The 26,719-nt window shown below is 42.9% G+C and overlaps 1 protein-coding gene and 1 pseudogene across 8 annotated transcripts in view; one reads left to right on the plus strand and one right to left on the minus strand.

Moving 5' to 3' along the window:
• The window catches only part of MAST2 (microtubule associated serine/threonine kinase 2), a 265,612-nt gene extending 239,760 nt beyond the window's left edge, over positions 1–25,852 (minus strand). For all 8 annotated transcript variants that reach the window (XM_087719741.1, XM_087719738.1, XM_087719740.1 and 5 more), the window contains exon 1: positions 25,483–25,852. In XM_087719741.1, the coding sequence (XP_087575867.1) occupies positions 25,483–25,677 (195 nt within the window). In that variant the 5' untranslated portion in view covers positions 25,678–25,852. The remainder of the gene's footprint in view (positions 1–25,482) is intronic.
• On the plus strand, positions 1,385–3,213 carry LOC148044612 (E3 SUMO-protein ligase KIAA1586 pseudogene; annotated as a pseudogene).
• Positions 25,853–26,719: the final 867 nt, after the last annotated feature.

The raw sequence follows: 26,719 nt of genomic DNA on the forward strand, positions 1-26,719 counted from the left end.
TCCTTTTTGCAAATGTTTTATTTGTGATGCAATATGTTGCTTTTAAATGTGCAGGTTGGTGCATGGTTTATGTGTCTCAAAATGTCTGCTTTTCTATGGGCAGGCCAGGTTGGTGAAAGGCAGCTTTGCCAGATTTTGTGTGGTTCTGTGTGCTATCTGGTTGTTTAGGTAATTGTGAGGTGGTTGCTCGTTCTGTGAGCTACCCGGCACTGTCCTTTATAATTTCCCACAATGCCTTGATGATTTTTATTCCAGTGGCTTTGTCTTTCCTGTCCTTAGGGTTAGGTAAAAAAACTGGTTTCGTCTGCAGTCTTTTGGGGGGAAACTGTTATTTTTTGGTATTTTCCTGGCACTGTCATAGTTTGTGTGTGTGGGTGTGTAATGTCCCGCAGTTATCTATGCATTAATAATGATCAAGTACTAATAATATTTCCTTATACATTTTAGTGACCTTTCTTTACATAATTGGTGTTTTCTTTCATACTTTTAGATTTCTAATTTCTGTTTCTGTTAGTTAGCAATTGCTAAAACAAATCCCACGTGAAAAAGTATTCAAAGCCTTCTTGATTTTAATTGTCAATTTATTTATTCCTGCACATTCTAATATTTATTCATTTTCATCTGTTTTTCCACTGTTGTGCAAACACAATTCCAACAGCTGCTAACATCTGTAAAATTAAATATGTATTATATTCCCTTTCAAATAGCCAACAACACATTTCTGGTTTTAAATCCATATCTTGCTTTACCATTGCTTCTAACTACTAACTCTTGAATAGCTACTTGGACCGACCTAAGTACTGAACCTAATTCATATATTCCTGTTTTTTTTAACCGAGAACTAAATTTCAGAAAAAGAAATCTGTATTGCTCTGTGAATCTACCTATGACATTCATTCTTGATCTAACTTCTTGGATGAAAGACTATATCTTTCCTGTTTATTTATATCTTTCCTGATTGTTGGGGGACATCCTTCCTGAAAAGACTGTACATTGTTGAGTGAAAGCAGAGGTCCCTTCTGTTACCTGTAGTTCTCAGCTTACAACCACAATTGAGTCCAATATTGTTTTATTTCTTTTGCAATTAGTATTATTTAACAGAATGAAGAAGAGGCAACAGAGTATGACCGTTTTCTTCTCCAAAAAACCAAAAGCTGGGGAATCAGCTGATCCACAACAGTCACCAGCACAACAAGCACCAGCACAACCAGCACCAGTACCAGCACCACCAGCACAACCACTTCCACCACTTGAGATCGGAGAAAGCAGCAAGTCCATCTCCTCCACTGAAGTTCCACAACTTCCTGACGGCTGGAGTTTGCAGCAATACAGACACTTCAAGGACAAGTATGATGGATTGGCAGTATCCGACAAGAAATTAGGTTGTGAGTACTGTGCAAAACCCATGTTCTCATTAGAGAAAGGTATTCATGTTTCTAGAGAGTGGAAACATTTCCAGGTTGTGCCAGCAGGGAAAACTAAGGAGACAGAACAAGCATCGCTCAGAAAAAAATTAAAGGAACATTTTCAATCAAAAGCACACCTTATTTGCTTGGAGAGCAGTAAACAACGGGAGCATTATGCTTTAACCAAATCCATAGATAAGTCAACTGACAAACATTTATCCAGTACTTGCAAAATATTTTCCACTATTTACGATCTGGCGCAAAGATGTAATCCATTCTCAGACATCGAAGCGCAGGTAAATTTGCTAACTACAGTTGGAGTGGATGTGGGAGTTGGCTTGCATTCACGGAGATCCGCAGTGAAAATAGTTGAATTCATTGCGAATGAAATTAAAACCACCATGTTTTCCAGGATTATTGCAAAGAATCTAAAGGTGTGCCTAATAATCGATGAAGCCTCAACACTTTCAATGAAAGCAGTGCTGATAGTTTTTGTTAGAGTTGAGGATCCAGAATGCCCAGCAACCATTTTCTTTGAGCTTTTGGAATTAGAGAAACAAGATGCGGAAACCATATGTTCTGCAGCGATGGGAAGCTTGCGTAAAGTTGGGTTTACCATCGAATATCTCCAGAAGAATTTTATCACTTTCTGCTCTGATGGTGCCAACGTTATGCTTGGAAGAAAATCTGGAGTCAGCACCAGAATAGCTCAAGACTTCCCAAACATCGTAATCTGGCATTGCTTGAACCACTGCCTCCAACTTGTGCTGGATGATGCAATAAGAGAAATAAAGCAACTCAACCACTTCAAGATCTTCATTGATAAAATACACACCACCTTCCACAAATCCTGCAAGAACTAGAATGACCTTTTCCAAATCTCTGAACAATTGGGCATTGAAATTGTGAAGATTGGCAGAGTTTTGGGACCAAGATGGGCTGCCTGTAGTTTAAGGGCAACCATGGCTGTGTGGCGTGCTTATCCAGCGCTACATCAGTTTTTTCTGGGCAATGAAAGATTCCTAGGCATGGCTTCCCGTTTTGAAAATCTAAATTTTTTGAAGGATTTTGCTCTCATGATAGATATTCTAAATGAAATTTCTCATCTGTCAAATGCCCTGCAGGGGAGAGAAACAGATATCATCAAGGCCGAAAAGTTAGTATTGCGAACAATCAAAGCTTTTGAAGTGCTTAGACAGAGAAAGGGCACATGTGAAAACAACACTGATGCAATGCTAAAAACACAAGCCTTCAAAAACATCAATTTAGCTCCAAATCAACGATTTCTTGCCCTTCCTCGTGACAAGATTCTGTCAAGCATCGTCACAATTTGAACAAAAGGCTGATGGATTGCGACCATCTAAAAACAGGTAGCCAATTGCTAGCCACAAACAAGTTACACTTTATCACATATTTGGAGCCAGATTACTGGAACATTGAAGATGTAGTCGTTCCATGGACTGAAGCAGAGGTAGCATTGTTTGAATTTGGTAACATTTTTAATTACGAAATTAATTTGAACGACTACAGAGATTTTTTGGAAAATGTGCTAAAAAATCCAAACAAGTACAAAATTCCTGACAGTATCAGAAAAGCTAGAGATATTGTCAGGACAATTGCTGTTAGTTCAGCAGAGGCGGAAAAGGGGTTCTCAAAAATGAACCTCATATGTTCAGAGCAAAGAACCCACCAAATTGTTCTAAACATAAGTAATCTGATGGTGATAAGTGTTGATGGCATGGCTGTTGAGAGATGGGACCCAATTCCTGCAGTGAAAGTGGTTCAGAGTGTACCACCACATGGCTGATGATCCACAAATAAAGACCAAGAAAACTGCAACTGAGGAGTCTGGAAGCCTAAGAACAATATGGAAATATCAACAACCAGAAAACCAATAACACAAGTACTTTAGTGTATCTCTTTCATTGTGTTATTCTTATGTAAGGTATAAGTGCATGCGATTAAAGTCCTCCTTTCTGTGTCTCTTCTTTGTGCAGGTTATTGGAGCAAGGTGGTGAGGTGGTGGTGTGCAGAAGAGCGGCAAGGCAGTAATCTTCCTTCTGTTAGTAGCTGTCTTTATTGCTGGGTGTGTTGGTTTCATCCTTAATATAGTAAGTGCAAGCGATTAAAGTCCTCCTTTATGTGTCTCTTCTTTGTGCAGGTTATTGGAGCAAGGTGGTAAGGTGGTGGTGTGCAGAAGACCGGCAAGGCAGTAATCTTCCCTCTGTAAGTAGCTGTCTTTATTGCTGAGTGTGCTGGGTTCGTCCTTAATATAGTAAGTGCAAACAATTAAAGCCACCTTTCTGTGTCTCTTCTTTGTGCAGGTTATTGGAGCAAGGTGGTGAGGTGGTGGTGCAGAAGACAGAGAAAAGGACAGTAATCTTTCCTCTGTAAGTAGCTGATTTATTGCTGGGTGTGTTGGTTTCATCCTTATATAGTAAGTACAAGCGATTAAAGTCCTCCTTTATGTGTCTCTTCTTTGTGCAGGCTATTGGAGCAAGGTGGTGAGGTGGTGGTGCAGAAGACAGAGAAGAGGACAGTAATCTTCCCTCTGTAAGTAGCTGTCTTTATTGCTGGGTGTGCTGGGTTCGTCCTTAATATAGTAAGTGCAAACGATTAAAGCCACCTTTCTGTGTCTCTTCTTTGTGCAGGTTATTGGAGCAAGGTGGTAAGGTGGTGATGTGCAGAAGACCGGCAAGGCAGTAATCTTCCCTCTGTAAGTAGCTGTCTTTATTGCTGAGTGTGCTGGGTTCGTCCTTAATATAGTAAGTGCAAACAATTAAAGCCACCTTTCTGTGTCTCTTCTTTGTGCAGGCTATTGGAGCAAGGTGGTGAGGTGGTGGTGCAGAAGACAGAGAAGAGGACAGTAATCTTCCCTCTGTAAGTAGCTGTCTTTATTGCTGGGTGTGCTGGGTTCGTCCTTAATATAGTAAGTGCAAGCGATTAAAGTCCTCCTTTTTGTCTCTTCCTTGTGCAGGTTATTGGAGCAAGGTGGTGAGGTGGTGGTGCAGAAGACGGAGAAAAGGACAGTAATCTTTCCTCTGTAAGTAGCTGATTTATTGCTGGGTGTGTTGGTTTCTTCCTTAATATAGTAAGTGCAAACAATTAAAGCCACTTTTCTGTGTCTCTTCTTTGTGCAGGTTATTGGAGCAAGGTGGTAAGGTGGTGGTGTGCAGAAGACCGGCAAGGCAGTAATCTTCCCTCTGTAAGTATCTGTCTTTATTGTTTTGCGTGCTGGTTTCATCCTTCATATAGTAAGTGCAAGCGATTAAAGCCTCCTTTCTGTGTCTCTTCTTTGTGCAGGATATAGGAGCAAGGTGGTGGTGCAGAAGACACACCTACAGAAGAGGTTCCAAAAAATTTTGAAACCCATCACTGAGTGGGACTCACCTAATGATGGCAACTGGGACTGCTGCAACTTCCATCATGGCATGGTCATGTGATATCACACTTTACAACTATGTTGCTTAGCGCAGATTTGCCCATCCAAATTACCATCTTTAAGTGAAGACTATTTGTAAAGTCAGATCGAGGGACAATCTCTTCAACTAAAGATATACCACTGCCTCTTTCAGATGGCTGTCATAACCCCCCTTTCCCAATGTTATGTTGATAATTTGTCCAATATACTATGCAATTTTTCAGAATTCACAAGATTAAAGGAATTTCAGATCATGCGGCAAAATTTTATTTCTGATAACTGTTCAGATTCCAGCTATGCAGAGACCTGATTGCAACAAACCTGAGCAATAAGCTCAATATTACCAAGACAACTCATGTGGATAGCTCTCTTTCTAACTCACTTCCTAATGGAGAGCATTTCATCCTAAACAGAACTAAGGCACTGATACAGTAAAGGTGGAGGAGTATGAATAATTTGCTCCCTGAACATCACTGCATAAGTTTGAACATGAGCTGGTTCACATGTTCTGTCAAGTTCTTATTCAGTCTTCCATCACCTGTGCTATAAATGCCTCTTCCACTGCTTTATCTCCCACAGAGCTTCATTAAACCATTGAACCCCAAGAATCTGAAGAAAGGAAGAAGATGCCTGGGAATGATTTTCTTAGCACTTTGGCAACCTGTGAATTAACTCACCAGGCATTGATATATTGAGGATATTCTCAAGTGTCGGGATTCATAAAATGAAGCAAAGTTTCTAACAATACTCAGTGATTTGAAACAATAACTAAAGCAAATCAGGAAGTAATTCAACCATATCCAAAGACCTCATACAACATAGTCCTTCAGATCATGTACCAGCTGTTCTGGGACAAAGACCAGCTAAGTGTGTAAACCATGAGTCAGAGCTAAAGCTCCCTCAGAAAACTCACAGTTGAATGGAGGTCATGAACTCTCAGGTTTTCCCAGAGATTCTGCCCCCTCATAAAATAAAATAAAAGTACTCCAGCATAAAAGTAAGGGACACCAGGTTTTTCCAATCCAGGTCTGCAATAAAAACCAGGAACCTATGAAGAGAATCTGTCATGTAGCGAGGCAGAAAAACATGAGGAAAATCCTTAATTTGTCCTTGCAACCATCACATATGCACACTATGCCTTCAAGTTATCACTAAGAATTATCTCCATCTCTCCCCTACCTAGAAACTGCACTAGTATAGGACCCAGAAGGGTAAATTCTTATAGAATGATAAGTGCCCAAAGCGTGCACGTTCCCAAACCACCAAAATGTGATGCACGTGCATTCCCCCACACACCCCACGCATACGCATGCAGGGGACCCGCATGTGCCCTGCTCCCCCCACAGAGACCCAAAGACCAGCTGGCCGGTGGGAGGCATGCCCGCATGCATGGCACAGCTGAATTGGGGCGACAGCTCGCATGCCCACAGAGAGCGCTGCGTGCCACCTCTGGCATGCGTGCCATTATAGGCATAGATACTCTCTCCCAATCTGATTTTAGTAAAATAATTCAGATCCAAGTATTTTCCAGAGCAAAGCTGTGGATAAATGTAGTTTATTATGGAAAGGACTAGCATTTATCATTAGAAATCTGAGATTGAAGCATCAATCAAATCAATCACCAAGATCTAGATTGAGATGACTGGGAGACAAATGATAACTAATTTCTAATTAAACCATCCTTTCCCTGGAATGGCTTTGCCGTCTTCATCATCATCATCTGAGTTCATAATTCCCAAGGATGGTCCTAATACACAGAAGCTATGTACAATAAAAGGCATATAAACAAAAGGTATACACACTAATAAAATCACATAATAAATTAATACAACTAAGATGGACTCTAGGCCCTAATGCCCTCTGGAAAAATTCTGTTTTAAGCTGTTTCTGGAAGGAAATCAGGCTGGGATCTAATAAGTTATCCACTAGAAAGCCATTCTAGAGAACTGGCACAGCCATTAAAAATCAGCACTGCTGAGCCTCCCTCCGGTCTCCAACCTCCCTAAAGTTATACACCACTGACAGTTTCTCCTAGGAAGCCTATTTGGCCAGTCCAATTCTGATGAGAGAATGAGATAACTAGGTGACAAGCCATATAGGGCTTTAAAAGTTAATATAAGCATTTTGCAAGAGAATGGCCAACAGGCAGATTTCTCCTGCCCTCCCTCTACCAACTAGAACTACCCACCAAGAAAGGAGCAAAAACACTGGAACTCAATGTCCCCAACCCTCTTGGGAAGTCCAGAAGGATATCATGGTCAACAATATGCCAGTGAGAAGTCTAAAAGAATCAGAATAGATGTCCATTTCTATCCAGGTCCCAACAAAGTAGTGTACTAATATACCTAATGACATCTCATATCTTTGCCAGAACCCCGATTGTAGAGAATCCAGATAATCCACTTTTAATCTTCTCCAAAGAGAGAATGTTGGAGATTGAACAACACTTATAAATCTCTGGGTCCAAAGTGGGATTCTACAAGTGAGGTGGCTTTGAAGGCTTCAATTTATTTAACTTTAGTAAATATTCCTATCCCCTCTCTTTGTCTATGCAGTACTGAAATAAGTGTAACACTGGCCAGTTGGGGCTTTGTTTTCCTTCTGAGAGAAGATAAATGTAAAACACAAAATATACTGCCATCTTGCCATCACCATTACTTCAATAGAACTGTCATCTTTGTCTTTCCTTTTGCTTCTGATGTACCCAAACAAAACTTCCGTGTATTTTCAGTATTTCATATAAACTTTAGCTCATGCCTTTCCTGACTTGGTACCATTCAAAGAATATAGTATATATTAATTCAAATTAATTGTAAACAAACATAGTAACTAAAGGAAGTTTAAAACAGTGTATTGGGGAGGAGGATGGCCAAAAGGATGACAATATAGATAGCCATTGCACAATATAAAAACTATTCTGATTTTAGAAGAAATTCGGAAGTCAATACACAGAAAGTGTGCTATAGAATATAAAATAGCCTTTATGGCAACAGATACCACTGTTTGGAGACACCTACCAACATTGATAAGTGCCATGGAATTGTTTAAATCCGCTCTATTCAGACAAGTATCTGAAACCACCAGCTGTTTGTCTCTGCCATTTTCTATGGAAATCAATTTTACGCAGCAGGTTTAGCTTTCACTTCAAATGTAATACATAGAGTTGGCAAATAATACCTAATACCAAATTCTTTATAACTGCTAGAATTTAACAATCCATTTACAAGGTGAACTCACCAAGCCTGTGTCCTGTGTATTTCAAATATTATCTCTGATGAAAAAGGAAAAATGCTTACAGTATGTTCTTCCAAATAATAGCAAATTAACTTAAAATAATTTAAAAACAATTTTACTTCATAGGAAGTAAAACTGAATGACAAAGGTTTGGAGAAGCCATTTCCACATCTGAAATACCTTGTTTCCATTTGCCACACAGCTTTCATTTTCTGTGCTAATGCATTAATTCCCAATCTTTTTACATGTTATTAGTTACTCCTATATACCAGAAAAGAACAATCTAAAACCTTAGATACATTCTCTAAAAATCTTGCATATGTAACTCATATTCCTCTGAAAAATTACCAGCAAATTGTAATCTTTAATATGGTAGAAGAATAAAAATATTGAAGACATGGGAGCAAGGTTACTGACCATATTATTTAATTTAAATTAAACTAAACTGAAATGTCCTGATATTATTCTTATATTGTTCTGCTAACCCTGCTTCTTGAAGTTCACCCCCCACACAGTACCTCTTCCAATGTCAATATTTATGGTATGCATCATAGTTGTGTAACTTCTAGATAATGGGGTCTAAGGGACATATATACTTTTAATAAATACAGGGATGACACATTATCAAAATAAGTGAAGCCATGTGTTATGTATAGCGTAAAAATTGCTGAGGCTTTTCAAATGAAACAAATCGTAAATGTAGAATATTAAATATATTCACAGATTCTCACATGGACCCTGATGTATACATACAGAGACAAAGACATTTACACCAACATATGTATGCAGCAGAGCACAAGAAGAGACACAAGGAGAGGTTATGTTGCAAAGAAACAAACTGAATTACACAAGGATAAGGCAATAATGTGAGTATATAGGACTTTAAAAGTTATTTTGCTCACATCACCAAGACACTCTTTTTACATTCTTGTTACAGGAGTACTTATGATCATTTATTCAGTGACCATTCAGAGTTACAATGATGCTGCCATTCTAGCTGACCTTTTCCTGATCTTGTTGATGAGGCATGCCTGGCCTGAGCATTTGTAAGGCAGCTATGGCTATACAAGTATTTCTACCCTAGGCTGTGCACAGCAATTTCCTCACAAAACCTGGGGAAGATGGCCTTATCATGAAGGACCACACTGGATACACCTTATCAACAATGGGAATAAGGAGATGGCAAAAAATCAGCTAGGGGGATGGAGTGCAAGATGATAGGGGCCAGAGTGCAGGGTGGTAAAAGCATTTGTAGCTGAAGCAGCCCTATTCTGGTCCACAAAAATCACAAAGACACAGGCAAATCCTTTCTTTACTACGTCTTATAGGCAAGTCTTTTATCTTTATTAAGATTTTCAAACAAAACTCAATGGCAAAAAGTTTGAACAAATGAGAAGACAGCTAAGGAGTTGAGGAACCTGATGGTAAGGTAAATGGAGAGTCATGAACAGATCTGTGAGGCACATGGCTCCCCTTATATAGGGGTGGCATGATCCTGATTTATTCCTATGATGGGGCAATTCCTTTCTGGCCAGTAGTCTTGCTGATTGCTTTTGTTTAGCTCTCCTCTTCCCATTGAGAGTCCTTGCATTGGAAGGAGGTGTTAGCTCTCCCTTTGTCTTCTGAGACCAGCGATAACTGCCTCTTCTGGTTGTGAGGCAACTTTCAACTGAATTCCTTTAAGCTGATGATACTCTTCATCCTCCAAGTCTGAGCTGGCCATGACACTATCTCTCTCCCTGGATACCATCAATGGAACAGGTATGTGAGGCAGGGAACATGAACATTATTGAAATCTTCCCAAGAATGCTTCTCTGGTTCATAACACTTCCAGTCCATCAGATACCAGAGTTCCCAATGGAGCCAGGAGTCTTAGATACAATCTACTTCATATTCAGGTTCCCTTCAACCGCAATTGGCAGTGGTCAGTATGAAGGAGCAATGAGCAATGAAGGAGCAGGAACCAGCAAAGAATGATAAAATACAAGATGAACACAGAAACGGGAAAGTAACTTTAGTCATAAAGGAACTGGGTTGATGACAGCTTTCACTGATCCAATTTTTTTGACAGGTGATGGATAAAAAAGTGCTAAGTTTCCCAGGGCTATCAGTGGATCTGCCTAGCAATGACAATTAGCAAAGTGATTATAATCATCGGTCTTCTGTAAATGAGCTTGGAGAACTCAATAAATTGCTCATAGTTCCTACAAGAGTTGGTCTGAGGCTGGAACAGAAGAAGCTGGTGTGGTCAGTGGAAAAAATTGGGGGTGGAAGTCATAGTTAGCCATGAATGATGTCATTTGGCTGGAGGTATATTGTGATTATAAGCAAACTCAGCTTGTGCTAGGAGTTGCCTTGCTGGTGGTAGTTAATAAAACATTTGAGACAGTGTTCTAGAATCCAATTTTCTAGTTCCATCTACTACCGTGTTTCCCCCAAAATAAGACAGGATCTTATTTTCTTTTGACCCCCAAAATAAGCACTTGGCCTTATTTTCGCAGAGGTCTTATTATTTTTGAGGTGCAGGAGGCGGCGAGCATGGTCACCTCATGGTTGCTGCTGTGTTGCAATATTTTTGGGGAGAGCTTATTTTAGCACATGCATTCAAAAGCCCGATTGGGCTTATTATCTGGGGAGGTCTTATTTTCGGGAAAACAGGGTATCTAACTCCAGGTGATGAATGGAAGATAAGTGGATCTGGATCTCTAGACTTTGGAAAAATCTTGTTAAAACCTAGCAGTGAATTGTGAGCCAAGCCAGGGGTGAAATCCAGCAGGTCCTCACAGGTTCTGGAGAACCGGCAATCTGAAGCCAAGCCAGGGGTGAAATCCAGCAGGTCCTCACAGGTTCTGGAGAACCGGCAGCGGAAATTTTGAGTAGTTCAGAGAACCAGCAAATGCCCCCTCCAGCTGGCCCCAGAGTGGGGTGAGAATGGAGATTTTGCAGTATCCTTCCCCTGCCACCCCCACCAAGCCACACCATGCCAACCAAGCCACGCCCACAGAACCGGTAGTAAAAAAAAATGAATTTCATCGGTGAGCCGAGCCAAGCCAAGCTAAACCATGTAAATGGTAGATATGGGATCTATATGTTAGACTCCTTTATGCCAGAAAAAACATAGGTCCGCAATAATGCTTATTTCTAAAATACTTTAATCTACCCAATAATTAGATTTTTCTAGATTTCATAAGAACTCAAGAAAAATGTACACTTCTTCGAACTTTTAAATTAGAATTTCTACTCATTGCTTCCTAGATATGATCTTAAGGATGCACTTGAACATTTAAATATTATATGCATCAGCATAATCTTACACTTTAAACTGAGTTCAATGAGACTCAATTTAATACAATGAGTATATATGATGTATTCTATACTGTCAGCCCTTTAAGGCAGACAAAGGGATTCCAGGAATATTATTTATTGTTGCAGGGCAGAATAACACAAACCTTTCAGAATTTCAGTTAATACCAAACAAAAAGAACGTTGGTCTTACATGAACGTGTCTTTTAAGAGGAGGGGAGAGAGTGGTCACCTGTGGGTGATTGGTCCAAAGACTGAGAGCAAAGCCTTAAATACTGCTGCCTTCCAATCGTGGCCCAGTTTCCTCGAAGTCAAACAGTACAACTGAAACAACAAAAAACAACAGCAACCAAACCCCCGGGACCACCCAGGCCCTCCCCTTGGCCCCAACGGAACACAACTCAGGGCGGGTCGTGACCACTCCCTCCCCTCCTCTTAAAAGACACGTTCAGGTAAGACCAACATTCTTTTTCCAGAGGAGGGGAGGGAGTGGTCACCTGTGGGACATACCCAAGCTATAGTCCCAGGGAGAGAGAACAAGAAACCATTAGGACCCAAGGGGAGCATCAGCCGCCACCCTTTGCAAGACCCTCCGACCAAACGACGCGTCCTCAGACGTGACGGCATCCAGATGATAATGTCGGATGAAAGGCGTCGGAGAAGCCCAAGTGGCTGCACGACAGATGTCCTCAAACGGGGCCCTTGTGGCCCACGCCACCGTGGTCGCGGCACTCCTGGTAGAATGGGCCATGATGCCCAATGGGACCGGACGACCTGAAGCCTCGTAAGCCTCTGCAATGGCCTGACGCAGCCAATGGCCAATGGTGGCCGAGGACACCCTAGAACCCAGTGTCCCTGGCTGGAATGAAACAAACAAGGCCTCCGACCTACGGACCCCCTCAGTCCACCGGAGGTAGATCCGCAGAGCACGGCGGACGTCCAACCGATGCCAGAGCCTCTCCCTATCATTGGACAGGCCCGGGCAAAAGTCGGGCAGGACGATCTCATGAGCCCTATGAAAGGGAGTATTTACCTTCGGGATGAAGGCAGGATCAAGGCGAAGCACCACCCTGTCCTGGTGAAAATGGCAAAGGCCGTCCCTGGAAGACAGGGCGCCCAGTTCAGAAATACGCCGGGCGGAGGTAATCGCCACCAGGAAAGCCACCTTCAGTGACAAGAATCGTAGAGGAACAGACCGGAGAGGTTCGAATGGGGCCCCCGTCAAGGTCCTGAGCACCAGGGGAAGATCCCACGTGGGGAACCTGTGGATGGGGGGAGGCTGGAGATTAGCTGCCCCCTTCAGAAAACACTTGATCAGGGGAATATGGGAGAGGGAAGAAGACCTCCCCCCCAGAATCAAAGACAAAGCCGCCACTTGGCGGCGCAACGTATTCTGCAAAAGCCCGCCTTCAAGGCCCTTCTGCAAGAAGTCCAGGACGTTAGGAATAGTGGCCCTATGGGGAGAAATGCCCAGAGGAGAGCACCACCGGACAAAGGCCGTCCAGGTGGAATTGTAAATGCGGGCCGAAACGCCTCGATGGTACGAATGACCGCGGAGGACAGATTAGCCCCCCTTAGAAGCCGCCGTTCAAGAGTCAGGCAGTCAGATGGAGCCACTGGGGCTCCGGGTGAACCAGAGCCCCCTGCAGTAAGACCACCTCCCCCCGCGGAATCCTCCACGGAGGGGCCACCGACAGCTGGACCAGGTCTGCGAACCAGGGCCTCCTGGGTCAATAAGGGGCCACCACAATGACCAGGGCCCTCTCTGCCACCACTTTCCTGACAGTCCCTGGGACAAGGGGAATGGGAGGGAATGCATAAAGAAGGCCCGGAGGCCATCGGCTCCTGAGGGCGTCCATGCCCTCCGCCGACCTAGACTGGAAACAGGTGAAAAACCGAGGAAGCTGAGAGTTCACGCGCGAGGCAAACAGATCCACCAGAGGAGTCCCGAACCTCTGACAGATCCTCCGAAACAGCGACAGGTGGAGCTGCCACTTGCCATTGTCCAGAGTCGCCCAACACAGCCAATCTGCCTGGACATTGGAGAGCCCGGAGATGTGCTCCGACACCAAGGACAACAGGTGCCGCTCCGCCCAGACGCCCAGACGCAGAGCCTCCAGCCAGAGGGCCCGTGAGTGGGTCACCCCTTGACGATTGATGTGGGCCTTTGTGGCCACATTGTCCGTCAGGAGGAGCACGTGGAGCCCCTCCATCGAGGACTGAAAGTGACGCAGAGCCAGGCAGGCCGCCTGTTGTGGCGGAGATCTGAAGCCGTCCACCTGCCCTGAGCCATCCGAGAGCCCACCAGAGCCCCCCACCCGAACAGACTCACGTCTGTGGTGACGGTCACCCTATCCAGTTCTCAGAAGCAGCAGCCTCACTGAATGGCCGGGGAAAGCCACCATGCCAGAGAGACCCGGACCCCCGCGGGGAGATGGAGAGTCTGAAGAGAATTGCTCAGTTGCCCCTCTGAAAGGGAATGAGCTCCCACTGGAGAGGCCAAAGGTGAAGCCTGGCCCACGGGACAATCCCTATGCAAGAGACCATCTTGCCCAATAACTGTGACAGAGAGAGGACCGAAGCTAACCGCCTTCTGCGAACGCTTTCTGCCAGTTGACGAAGGCTGCTCTGACGTTCCGGGGACAGCCGCACCACCCCCAACATAGAGTCTATGACCGTCCCCAGGTGGAGAATACGCGTGGAGGGGGAAAAATGGCTCTTGGCGAAGTTCACCGAAAAGCCCAGGCTCTGAAGACTCCGAATGGTGAGCCGAAGATCCGAGACGGCCTGAGAAAGAGACCCCACCTGAACCAAGACATCGTCCAAATAACATTGGAGCCGCACTGGGATGGAGAGCAAGTGAGCTGCCAGGGCCGCCAGAACCTTCGAGAACCTCAGAAACCTGCGGTGAGAATAGGAATGTGAAGATAGGCCTCCGTGAGGTCCACGGAGTCCAGGAAGTCCCCCTTCCGTATGCCCTGAAGGATAGATTTGAGGGTGGACATTTTGAAATGCCTATACACCAGGAAACGGTTCAGGCGCTTGAGGTCTAGAATCGCCCTCCAGCCCCCTGTGCTCTTCGGAACCACGAATAGATTGGAGTAGTGGCCCAGGCCTCGTTCCCCTAGAGGAACAGCCTCCACCGCCCGAATGTCAAGAAGGTGGGAGATCGCCTGATCCATCAGGCGGCGGCGCTCCCGGCTCCGAGATGGAGGGAACAACCTGAAGAGGTTCTGAGGGGTGGAGAGAAATTCTAACCTGAGACCGTAACGAACCGTGGCTCAGACCCAAGCATCCGATGTGATTTCGTCCCGTTGATCCGCATAGAGGGAAAGGCGGCCGCCGATGGGACGACTCGCGTTCGAGTCACTTCCCCCTGTGATAGGGACGGCCGCCTCCTCCACAAAAGGGCCGCCTGGACTTGCTCCATGTTATAGTGCCGGCGGTCATTACTCCCGGGAGCCGAGAAATTGGAGGGGCGAGCCCATTGGTTGGTCAAGACCTCCAGAAACATGGGAGGAGCCGGAATCTCCTCCTTGTTAGTGGCCGTGGCAGAGAACATGGCCATGTCAGGATCCCTAGGGGGGGGGGACCAAAGGATCCCCCGTTCCTACCTTGGTGGTCTGCCGTGCCTTGTCCAAGAGGATTTTGAACATGGCTGGAACAAAGAGGCCCTTAGAAGAGGGCTCATCTGGAAGACCTGCATTCTCATCATCCGAGAAGCCCATGTCCTGGAGGTTCTCCCCCCCCCCCAAGAACGAAGCTTCGCTAACCATGGAAGGAGAGGAAGCCCGATACTGGGCCCTGCCTAGCCCCCATGCCTGGAAGAAAGGGGGCCCTTGTCCCGTTGGGCAATGCCCCGTGAAATGGCTGCAGAAATAAGCTTTTTAATACCTTCAGGGAGGTTATCAAAATCCTCTACATCCACATAAGTAGAGCTAGCCCCGAGGTGCCAACCTGCGAGAGGTACAGGGGCCCCTAGACGTACCCTCCAAAGGATCACCTGAAGGGGAAGGGGAACCCCTCCTCCTGGAATAGGCTCGAGGCCTGTCGTGGGAGCTTGAGGAAGAAGCAGGGCTAAACCCCCGAGGGGAGGACCGGCTAGAAATAGGCCCAAGGGGGGACCTGGACCTGTCTCGGGATGAGGGCCTGGCTGACTTGGCCTGCCTCTCTGCCCTGGCAAAAGTCCTCTCAATCGCCCTATGCCGCCTAGCCTCCTCCCTGGTGGAGGACCTAGAAGGGCGCTGGGCAGCCAAGGATCCCGGGGGGAACCCCCCGCCCCACCTCCTGCTCCAGGGTTTCCTCACCCCTGATCAGGCCCACCACCTGGCCCTGGGGGATCTCCGCTCCCTCATCCATAGCCCACTCACGTGTCTGATGAAGGAAGCAGGAAGACAGGCCTCCGAAGGCCCCCACCGGGACCTGGGCCTAAAAGCCTGTGGGGGAACTCGGCCAAAAAGTCCCCTTGCCAGGCCTCACCCACATAGCAGGCCGAAGTAAAGGCCCCACGCACGTGGCGGGAACCAAAATGGCCACCAGAACTCCGTGCATGGGTAAGAGGCAGCCAAGAAGTTCAAGCGGCTCAGCCGGGCTTCCAGGGGCCAGCACTGCACTAAGCAGAGTCAGGGAGAGCCACGCGGCACCCAGGCATGCTCTCCTCACCCCCGCTCGTCCTCCTCAACAGTCAGTCAATTTTCAGACAATCGGCAGCTGCCCGGAGTGATCGGCGGCTCCACGGGCGGCTCGAGCGCTCCACGTGGCACTGAAGCAGTTTCAGTTTAAGCAGTTTAACAAGGAAAAGCTGCTTCTTCTGCAGCCGAAGATAGGAGCTGGCACCCCCGCAATCCCAGGGATATAGCTGAGGCTCCGGGCCTGCGGGGGGGGGGGGGGGGGGGGCAAACACCCCACAGGGCCCTTCCCAACCGCCCGAGGCAGAGAACTGTCCCTTGGGGCCGCAGCTGCACAATTTAGAATTTAGCAAAAAACTTTTAAAGTGCCCAATTAAGCCAAATGAAAAGCCAAATCGCAATAAAATAAAGCCTACCTATGGAATATTCTCAAACAGTACTTGGACCAAGAAAGACTGAGAGAAAACAGGGCCAGGATTGGAAGGCACCAGTATTTAAGACTTCGCTCTCAGTCTTTGGACCAATCAGGCTTTGAGAATACCCACAGGTGACCACTCCCTCCCCTCCTCTGGAAAATAAAGGCAGGACATTTTGTGTTGCTTTTCACACTTTCCTTCTTCTGAAGGATAATTTTTACTCAAACTCTTTCCTTAAAAGTTTGATCATTCCTTACCCATTCCCAAGGCCAGCTCTACAGTCTTTCATTTTGTCTTCCCACATTTGAAAGTGGGGCATCAACTTGTCAATGATAATTCCTACCTCCTTCCTTTACCTTGTAAAGAGCAATAGTTGACAGACTTAGAACTTAGAAGGATCTAGAAAGTGCTTCTTCCAACAATAGCTTTGGAACGAACTCCCCGTGGAGATTCGTACCCTCACCACCGTCCAGGCCTTCCGCACAGCCTTGAAGAACTGGCTAGCCCGTCAGGCCTGGGGACAAGGATAGTTGCCCCTCCCGAATGATGAATGTATGTTGCTTATTACTTTTATTATATGTGTCTATGTCATTGTTGTATTTCCCCCCCCTGATTTTATGTGAGCCGCCCTGAGTCCCCTCAGGGAAAAGGGCGGCCTACAAATGTTAATAAAATCTAAATCTAAAATCTAAATAGCAACTGAAGTTTCAATTGGCAAGAAGCAAAATGTCGCCTTTATCTTGGTGTTCATTGTATGCTAGTTCGGGAAGCAGTTAATGTGTTAGAACTGCAGATAGAAGTACAATCTTCTCTCCCTAACACAATCTCTGATTAAGGATAGCCCTTCCATTGAATCAGATACAATATTCTAATGGTCCTTTCTTGCATGGAATCAGGCAGGTTTAGACAAAACTATAGGCTATTGGGATAATGTATAATAGGCCAATAACTTTTGAATCCCATGATGTTGAACAGACAAAAGAAAAGCAGAAACTTAGTGAAACTCTCCCCCCACCAAATCCCTCATCACAATCTTGTTACCTGATTGATTGTCTATGCATATATGTGACATGTTATATGCAGCCTGGACCAAATCTAACCCTTCATTTAAGTGAAGTTGCGCAGCCTGTCTCTCTGTCTAAGAAAATTAAAGGTTTTTGTAATTATCATTTTAATATTGATAGAATATTTTTCTTTTCTCTATTTTCAACCCTTCAAGTTATTTAAATAATAGAATGTCAATAGTTTTCCGTTAATATAAACATCACTGTACATTATTGAAGAAAGAAAGAAAGAAAGAAAGAAAGAAAGAAAGAAAGAAAGAAAGAGGGAGGGAGGGAAGGAGGTAGACATAGATACAGAACTTTATAGAAACCAGCAATGGGGTGTCCAAATAAAGCAGAATTGATGTATTCCATTTTAAAGCAAGTGAAAGAACTTTTATTTTACCATCTGAAATACAGTGAAATCTAATTTTAATGGACTGAATGTGGAGAGAGGTTATCTGTTATTCCCAAAATCTGTTTAATATGAAAATAACCCATTGCAGTGATTTATGTCTATTGTGAAATGACATTATAGGGAATAGTGGAGACAGATGCTGTGGAGAACAAGCAATGAGTAGGAAACTAGCTGCATTGAGAAATGCAAAGTTGTAACAATTTCTGAAACAAGCAATAAATCAGTCTAAGTGTCCTGTTGATACAAGACATACTAAAGCAAATACTGTTAAAATAATGTGTTAATCTTTTTCATCTATCTATTCAATTGCAGAAAATGAGAATATGTCAAATGAATATCCAGGATTTTTTTAAAAAAGACCTTCCAAAATTTGAGATAAAAAAATATGATTGATTAATCTCCTATGCCAAAAAGGCAGTGTAGAAAAAATTGTTTGTGTCCTGAGCAGGTGGTAATGTTTCAAATTCCTTCCATCCTTCCAAAGCCAGATCTACATTATTTCCCAAATACACAACCATGGTTGCATAAAATATTCATTAAAATGCAAGCAATATGAATTTGTGAACATACATACATACATACATACATACAAACATACGTTTGAAGAATATGTCACTTCTAGCACCAGTGGTGGGTTGCAGGCAGTATGCCCAGTACGGGCATACTGGAAGCAGCCTGGAGCACCAGATAATGTTCCGGTACGGTGCTCTGGAGGGCCCGCCCGCCCGCCTGCGCTCCTTACCTGTCTTTTAAGGCTTCCGCGCTTCCATGCACATGCATGGCGCGTACAGCGCCTATGCGATGCTCCGCTGAGTAGCTGGAGTGCTGCAGAAGCTTGTGCAAGCCTTGCTGACAGGTAGGACGCATGCGCGCATCGCGCATGTGCATGTGGGTGACGCCAGGGCCGTTCCAACTGTATCGGTTGAAACGGAATACAGAACCCACCACTGACTAACCCTATATACTAAAATCTTCATTAAAAATCTGTAACATTTAAGGTTTGGTGTATTAATCGCATACTGTCAAACTTAGCTGATGAAAATACAATTTGATTACAATGTTGATTTTCTAAAAATTGTTTAAAATATATTCTTAATTCTTTATTATATCTTATTTTACTAAAACTCTAACTTACTTGGGAAAGTCATCAAAATTGGGAAATTTTCCTGAGGTGTTTTTTTTCAGAGATTTCATAAATATAACATATTTTTGAATATTTACATGTATAAATTTTATTTGTGCCATCATATTAAGATAACAGCAGACCAGCAAATTGAAACAAGGTGAACTGTTATAAAAGAACCTGTTCAAATTTTGCAATTTATATCAAAATATGCAAAAGGTTATCACCAATGAACTTATACTGTAAGTCAGCTTCTGTTCTATCCTCATCCTCCAAGGAAAAAAAACCCTCACATTGGGGAATGGAATACTATTTAGCAAAAGTATCAAAGGAAGACTGCAATATTCAAAATTATTACCTGACTGGAAATGAAAACTGCTGGTAGGCTTAAACCCAATCCTTTTAATTACCTAAGCTTAATTACTTGTACCACATTTAGTTTTAAGTCCACACTAAATAAAAAATTCTTCCCAGCAAGAATTCCCAGAAATCTTTCCATCAAGGTTATCTCTGCATACATCTCCCATTCTCAGGTCATCTTATATTTGTGTAATCAGCTTCATCCACAACCGATTACCAGTATCTCCCATCAGAGTTGCAACTGGATGGACCTATACATGCCAGTAAATATAAACATAAATTTATCATTATATTCCAAATGAAAGTAAAATCTTAGCATTCTCCCCCATTCTCCAAAAAATAAGCAAGCATTTTGAAGACAATCCTTAAAGACAAAGATTGTTAAAAGAAATTAAAGGGAATTAATTTTTGCAAAATCCTGTTTATTTTTTTATGAAAATAAGCAAATGGTTAATGTTAAATAGTTTAATTAAATATCATGATCTGAATATTTTAAAAAGTTATTGGCTAACTTTTGATAGTTGATTCAAATTTGTGCAGTTAGAAAATATTTGTTAGGCTGGAAGAATCATCAATGGCACAAAATCCATCTGGGTATTTATGTGGGATAGGTTTTTAGATTATCTTCACACCTTACAAGGTATACAATAGTAATAGCAGTAGCCAAGCTACACAGTTATAAAATCCATCTGAACCTATCTGGAAATCTGATTCCTTGATGACCAATTTATATTTATTATTATCTACAAGGAATCATCTCAAAATATGTATAGAATAGAAAAATTTTATGTTTCAAACATAAAAATTTGAATAAGTAGTCATTTTTGCTTAGAGTTTTTGTTTCAAATACAAAGGATGGCCATCTGGAACTATATTCTTGTAACACCACACAGACAGACATACACACATACACACACATTCTTGTAACACCATACATGCATTTTTTATTTGATTCATCTCTTCAAACCTTGCAATCAGCATAAACATTATGGCATTAAAATCTGTAATACAGGTACAGCACTGTGCATACGTTTTAGGCAGGTGTGAAAAAATGCTGTAAACAAAGAATGCTTTCAAAAATGGAAGTGTTAAACATTTATGTTCATAAATGAACAAAATGCAGTGAACAAAAAAAAAAAGAGAAATCTAAATCAAATCAATATTTGCCTTCAAAACAGCAGCAATTCTTCAGCGGAGCCTGGATGCCGTGACGAGACAACGTGCGATCTCAAAGCTCTGAGATCGCACTCGATACTTTTATTGCTGGGGGGTTCCAACGGACCTAAATCATCCCGAAGAGATGGTGAACAGGAAGATTACATCTTGCTGATCTCGGCAATATTGCAAAATCTCCGAGAAAAGCAGGTCTAAAGTCTTCTGCTGGCAGTAAAAATTCCAGTCTTTCAAGACTGACAAAGTCATGGCAATATGGAGGAGAAGTGTTAAGCTGGTAAGAAACTTTTATTGTTTAAAAAAAAACGGACTGCCTAAAATTTTTTAAAACTAACTTAAATCAAAGAATAGAAGAACTTAGCGGCGATTTTGATCTTTCTAATGGTTCTGGACAGTGGTTATCTTACTTTTTAAATGTTATTTACATGGATTGATTCTAAGTAAACCTTTTCAAATGGATGGATTACTCTAACATTTCTTCTGACTCCCTGTAAGCTACAAATTGACACTTATTGCTTGGGTGTTCTGGCTTAAGATCTGATAAGATTGTACAGCTGTTCCTTTGTAGTTTGCTTTCACTTGCGAGTGTTTCAGTGTTGCTGAGCTTTTAAGAAAAAATACAACTGCGTATAAACATGGCGTCTCTTCAAGCGATACTTTCAGCTTTGAAGAGGGTGTTTCATACAGAGGAAAGAATTGAGAGAAAATTTGATTGTTTGTTGTATTTGGCAACAAATTGTGATGAAAAAACTGAGGATGTTCATCAAATACAAAATAAGAAGATGGAAATTCAAAAAACTGAAATGGAAAACAGAGATAAAGAGTTTGAGCTTGTTGATATTCGTGGCAATTGGTTTATTTCTGAGGGAGGAAAGAATGGAATATTTGAAGAGGAATTAAATGGAGAGAAAATTTATTTCAAAGGACAGGACATAGAAGGAGAAGAAAGCATTAAAGAACTGATGGACTATGAAATACTATTTGCAAAATATTTGATAACACTGCTGAGAATTAAAGACAAGCTGATAAAGGAAACAAAAGGAGGGCATCAACATTATATGAGAGATACTACAAACAAGAAGGTGCAAAGATCACGTCGTTCAGACTTGTTTAAAAAGATGTCTGGAGAATTGGATCCACAAACGGCAATAGATATAAGACTGTTTTGTTATTGGACAGATACAGGTTGATAGATGGAAGAGTATAATTCAAAATTAGCTAAACTTAGTTAAATCCAGTGGTAATAGGTATAGTTAAATAAAAATTGATAATGATAGTAATGTATACAATGTTGAGCTGTTATGATAAGTAATAATTGGATATGAGAAGGGAAGGTTAGAAATATTTTTGGACTATATATAAAGATTATTAATAACAATAATAATTATAATAAAAAAACAAAACTAGATACAGTTAAGTTTTAACTAATAGGGGGGAAATGTTATATAGGCTATAGTTAAATAAAGAAAGGATAATGATAATAAATTATATACATGGATTAGAAAATTTTGGTATTAAATATTATGGATGTTTAGCTAATACAGGATATGAGGACTTAATGTTAATGGAGGATTTTACAAATAAGTAAATGAAATGGCAGCATGTGGTTATGTATTGAATCTTGGTATATTTAAGGAGGAAGGATGTTTAAATAACTATAGTCAAATAAAAGTGGAGGTATGATGATGTTAATATAGTAAATATTTGAGTTAAGATATTTGAATTAATATGAATTATATTTGATGACGGTGGAAGAGATGCACAAAAGCCTTTTGTAACCAGCTGATACACTTTCTATAATATGTAAAGAAGGAAGAGTTGTATGTTTGTTTTGAAAATAAATTTAAAAAAAATTTTTTTTAAAAAACAGCAGCAATTCTTCTAGGTACACTTGCACACAGTTTTTGAAGGAACTCGGCTGGTAGGTTGTTCCAAACATCTTGGAGAACTAACCACAGATCTTCTGTGGATGTAGGCTTTCTCACATCCTTCTGTCTCTTCATGTAATCCCAGACACACTCGATAATGTTGAGATCAGGGTTCTGTGGGGGCCATGCCATCACTTCCAGTACTTCTTGTTCTTCTTTACGCTGAAGATAGTTCTTAATGACTTTGGCTGTATGTTTGGGGTCGTTGTCCTGCTGCAGAATAAATTTGGGGCCAATCATACGCCTCCCTGATGGTATTGCATGATGGATAAATATCTGCCTGTATTTCTCAGCATTGAGAACACCATTAATCCTGACCAAATCTCCAACTCCATTTGCAGAAATGCAGCCGCAAATGTTCAAGGAACCTCCACCGTGTTTCACTGTTGCCTGCAGACACTCATTATTGTACCGCTCTCCAGCCCTTCGACGAACACACTGCCTTCTGCTACAGCCAAATATTTCAAATTTTGACTTATCAATCCAGAGCACCTGCTGCCATTTTTCTGCACCCCAGTTCCTATGTTTCCATGCATACTTTAGTCGCTTGGCTTTGTTCCCACGTCGGAGGTATGGCTTTTTGGCTGCAACTCTTCCATGAAGACTTCTGGCCAGACTTCTCCGGACAGTAGATGGGTATACCTGGCTCCCACTGCCAGTTCTGAGCTGATGGCACTGCTGGACATCTTCTGATTTTGAAAGGCAATAAGCTTGATGTGTCTTTCATCTGCTGCACTAAGTTTCCTTGGCTGACCACTGCGTCTACGATCCTCAACGTTGCCCGTTTTTTTGTGTTTCTTCAAAAGAGCTTGAACAGCACATCTTGAAACCCCAGTCTGCTTTGAAATCTTTGTCTGGGAGAGACCTTGTTGATGCAGTATAACTACCTTGTGTCTTGTTGCTGTGCTCAATCTTGCCATGACATGAAACTGTCTTTCACAACCTCACCTTGGTAGCAGAGTTTGGCTGTTCCTCACCCAGTTTTAAGCCTCCTACACAGCTGTTTCTGTTTCAGTTCGTGACTGGGTCTCAACCTACGTGTGACATTAACGATCATTAGCACCTTTTTGGTATAAATGGTTGATCATACACCTGACTATAATCCTACAAAATCCCTGACTTTGTATAAGTGTACCTATGAGAATGGATGCTGGTTTGATGGCAAAAGGTAGTAACACCAAATATTGATTTGATTTAGATTTTTCTTTTGTTCGTTCACTTTGCATTTTGAAAATTGACAAAAATAAACAATCATAATTTATATTTCTGAAAGCATTCTTTGTTTACAGCATTTTTTCACACCTGCCTAAAACCTTTGCACAGTACTGGAGATCTAACGTATTACAAAATTAAGTCCAAAATTTCTCTAGCTGAGCAAGAGTTACGTGAGTTTTGCCCCATTTTTGAACTTTTCTTGCCAGAGTTAAGAAATGTAATTAAGTTAGTAACATAGTTGTTAAATGAATTGAGTTTTCCCATTAACTCTGCTTGTCAAAAGATCACAAAAGGTGATCACATAACCCAAGAATCACAAAACCCAGGAACATCACAACCATCATAAATATGAGCCAATTGCCAAACATCTGAATTTTGATCATGGGAATGCTGCATCATAAATGATCACTAGTACAGTCAATGCAATCTTCTTGAGAAAGATGGACTATCCCACTTTTTATTTCTTCATATTCAATCATGACTAATGTCTAATAAACTGGGCAGCGCACTGATCAGGAACACCAATTGTTAAAGCTAAGTATTTAATGGTACTTGCTATAGTATCATGCATAGGACCAGGACTAATTCTGTACAAATAAAATGTATATTGTAAAAATACCTATGCAAAAGATCCTCGATGAATACTCTATTACAAGAGAGGTTATTTTGTTCCTTCCACCAGTCCACACCATTTATTATTTCCCACTTGAGGGCATGTTCATTTAGGATACAGTACTTATGCTGCAAATATAATTATCATTTAGGTTCTTAGTCTTCAATTAACTATTAAACTCACCAGGAAATTTTGGCCCAACCATTATTTCACAGTCCAAGCTACCTGAGAAGGTTGCTACTATAGCATACAACCTTGAATTCCCTCAGGCAGGCAAAGCATAATGTAATTATAAATAATCCTCTGGAACATCCTCAGGAATGTTGAGAGCAGCGGACACCAACTGGTAGTCCATGAGAAAATTTTGGTGGTCCACAGAAAAATTATTTGCATTTTTATATTGCACTAAATACTATTTATCTTTTTTTTAAAAAATCATATTAGTCGTCCGCGGGATTTAAAATTATGAATTTAGTGGCTTGTGAGGTATCAAAGGTTGGTGACCCCTGGTTTAGATCATCGTGTAAATTTATCCATTATATAATTAATCTTTCACTTTTAGAGAAGATAAATTATCCACATAGTTGCTTTGTACGCATTTTTACTGGGGTAAATTATACTAATAATAAAGAGTACCAAACAGAAGCACTACTAATCTATACCAAAATATGTGCTTACCTGTCCCTTAACTGGGATGTTCTTTGATCTGGGCCAAATATCTGAACACCCAAGATCTACCCACCACAGAGCCATTTGCAGGTTACAGGGATCACCCTGCAAGGCATGTCCCCACCCTAAGGGATCCAATGTGAACATCCTCTACTACAGCAATTACCGTAGCCTAAAAGGATGGGTAGTGTTACTTCATAAGTGGCTTCATAAGAGGCAAGCAGAAGTTTCCACGAGTTTTCTGACCGCAGAGGAAGCCTCTTTCGGCATCCCTGGAAGAGCATCTCCACCACAACGGTCCCCTTCCACCCACCCAGCGTCTCCCCTTGCAATGACTGAGGAGCATCCGGCTGTCCACATTGGATGACTCCAATCAGCAATCACGGTACCCCTAGAAATCTCTCCCCTCCTCCAAAGTAAAGCCTCCATAATCAACCCCCACGATCTTGATCCCCTGGCTGTACCGACGCCCCCCCCCCCCCGACAAGGCAGATCCGCCGACCCAAAGACCCTCCAGCCGCCGCAGTAGTACCTTTTCTGGCGGCTCCCTACAGGCGGCGCTGCCTGGACCCGCTTCTTCCGCTTCTCTCGCACTGCCCCCTGCCGCCACCGCATAGGCTCTCCTCTTTGAAGCATCTAAGGGGACCCGGGTGGGCTGCTCCAGGTTCCGGGGAACTGAGAGCCCCGAGGGCCCCGCTTTTTCTCCCCGAGGGCGACCCTTCTTCATGACGGGGGAGGGCAGCGACAACTTCTCAGCGCAGGGGCTCGCGCGCTAAACAGCCCGCCATGGTCGCGGAGGGAGGGGGAAACGATCCCGGGAAGCTCCTCTCTCCCCGTTTAGCTGCCAGGCAGGCATCGCTCCGCGCCCTTGTCAGCGGCAAGCACGCTAGACACTGCGACAAGCCCCCCACCTCGGCCACGTATCGCGAGAGGAGGGGCTGCCGACGCGCGAGGAAACTCGAGGGGCGGGGAGAGAGGCCAACTCCGAGGAGGCGGGGCTTATGGAACGAAGAAGGCGGGACCGAGAGAAAAGGATCGCCTGAGGGGGAGCGGGAGCGCGCGGAAAAAAGTACACTCTTAAGTGTGTTGAATTGGCTCGCAAAGTATGACGGGACGGTGGATCTATATAAATAAAGGCGGATAGCGCAATGTAACAGAGATCCGATAAGTACTTAAAAGGCAAGATCTGAATGGTAAAACTCTCCTGTCAACTCACCTTAACTCACTCTTATTTAGGGCTTTCGTGCCTAAATAGCCGTTCGGCAGCAGTGGCTCCTAAGGGCGTCGCCAGTGCAATTCTCCAGTTTTGTCAAAGCTGGAGGAAAAGTTTTTTGGGTGCAACTTGCTATGCTGATCCTTATGCAGCTGACTAGTGCTGCTGTCTTTGCTGTCCAAATGTAAGATTAGGTTAGGACAATGATGGGTGGGTTTTCCAGCTCCAATTTTTTTACCCCGCTAGAATATATGGCTTGACAGCAGGAGAAACATTTCCACTATCCTTAATGTGTTGTGAAGAAGGGTTGTGGAGTGGGTGCCAGTGTTTCTGGATGCCTAATTGAGTTGCCTAATGGGTTGTAAGTATGGAACGTTCCATGTCTGTGACCTGTTGAGCTATTTCTGAACCGTGTCTGGAGTTTGGTCTGAAAGTGGATTTCCAGCTGCAAGGCAAGCAACAATATTGGATAACAGTCATATCCTGTCAAATATTAACAGCTTGACCTGATTTTTGATGTCAGGGTAACTTCTCCAAAAAGAGACAGTGGACAGTG

The sequence above is a fragment of the Thamnophis sirtalis genome, unplaced genomic scaffold (genome assembly GCF_051295495.1).
Source record: "Thamnophis sirtalis isolate CommonGarterSnake01/CBP01778 unplaced genomic scaffold, rThaSir2_p1.2 scaffold_7, whole genome shotgun sequence".
Lineage (NCBI taxonomy): Eukaryota > Metazoa > Chordata > Lepidosauria > Squamata > Natricidae > Thamnophis > Thamnophis sirtalis.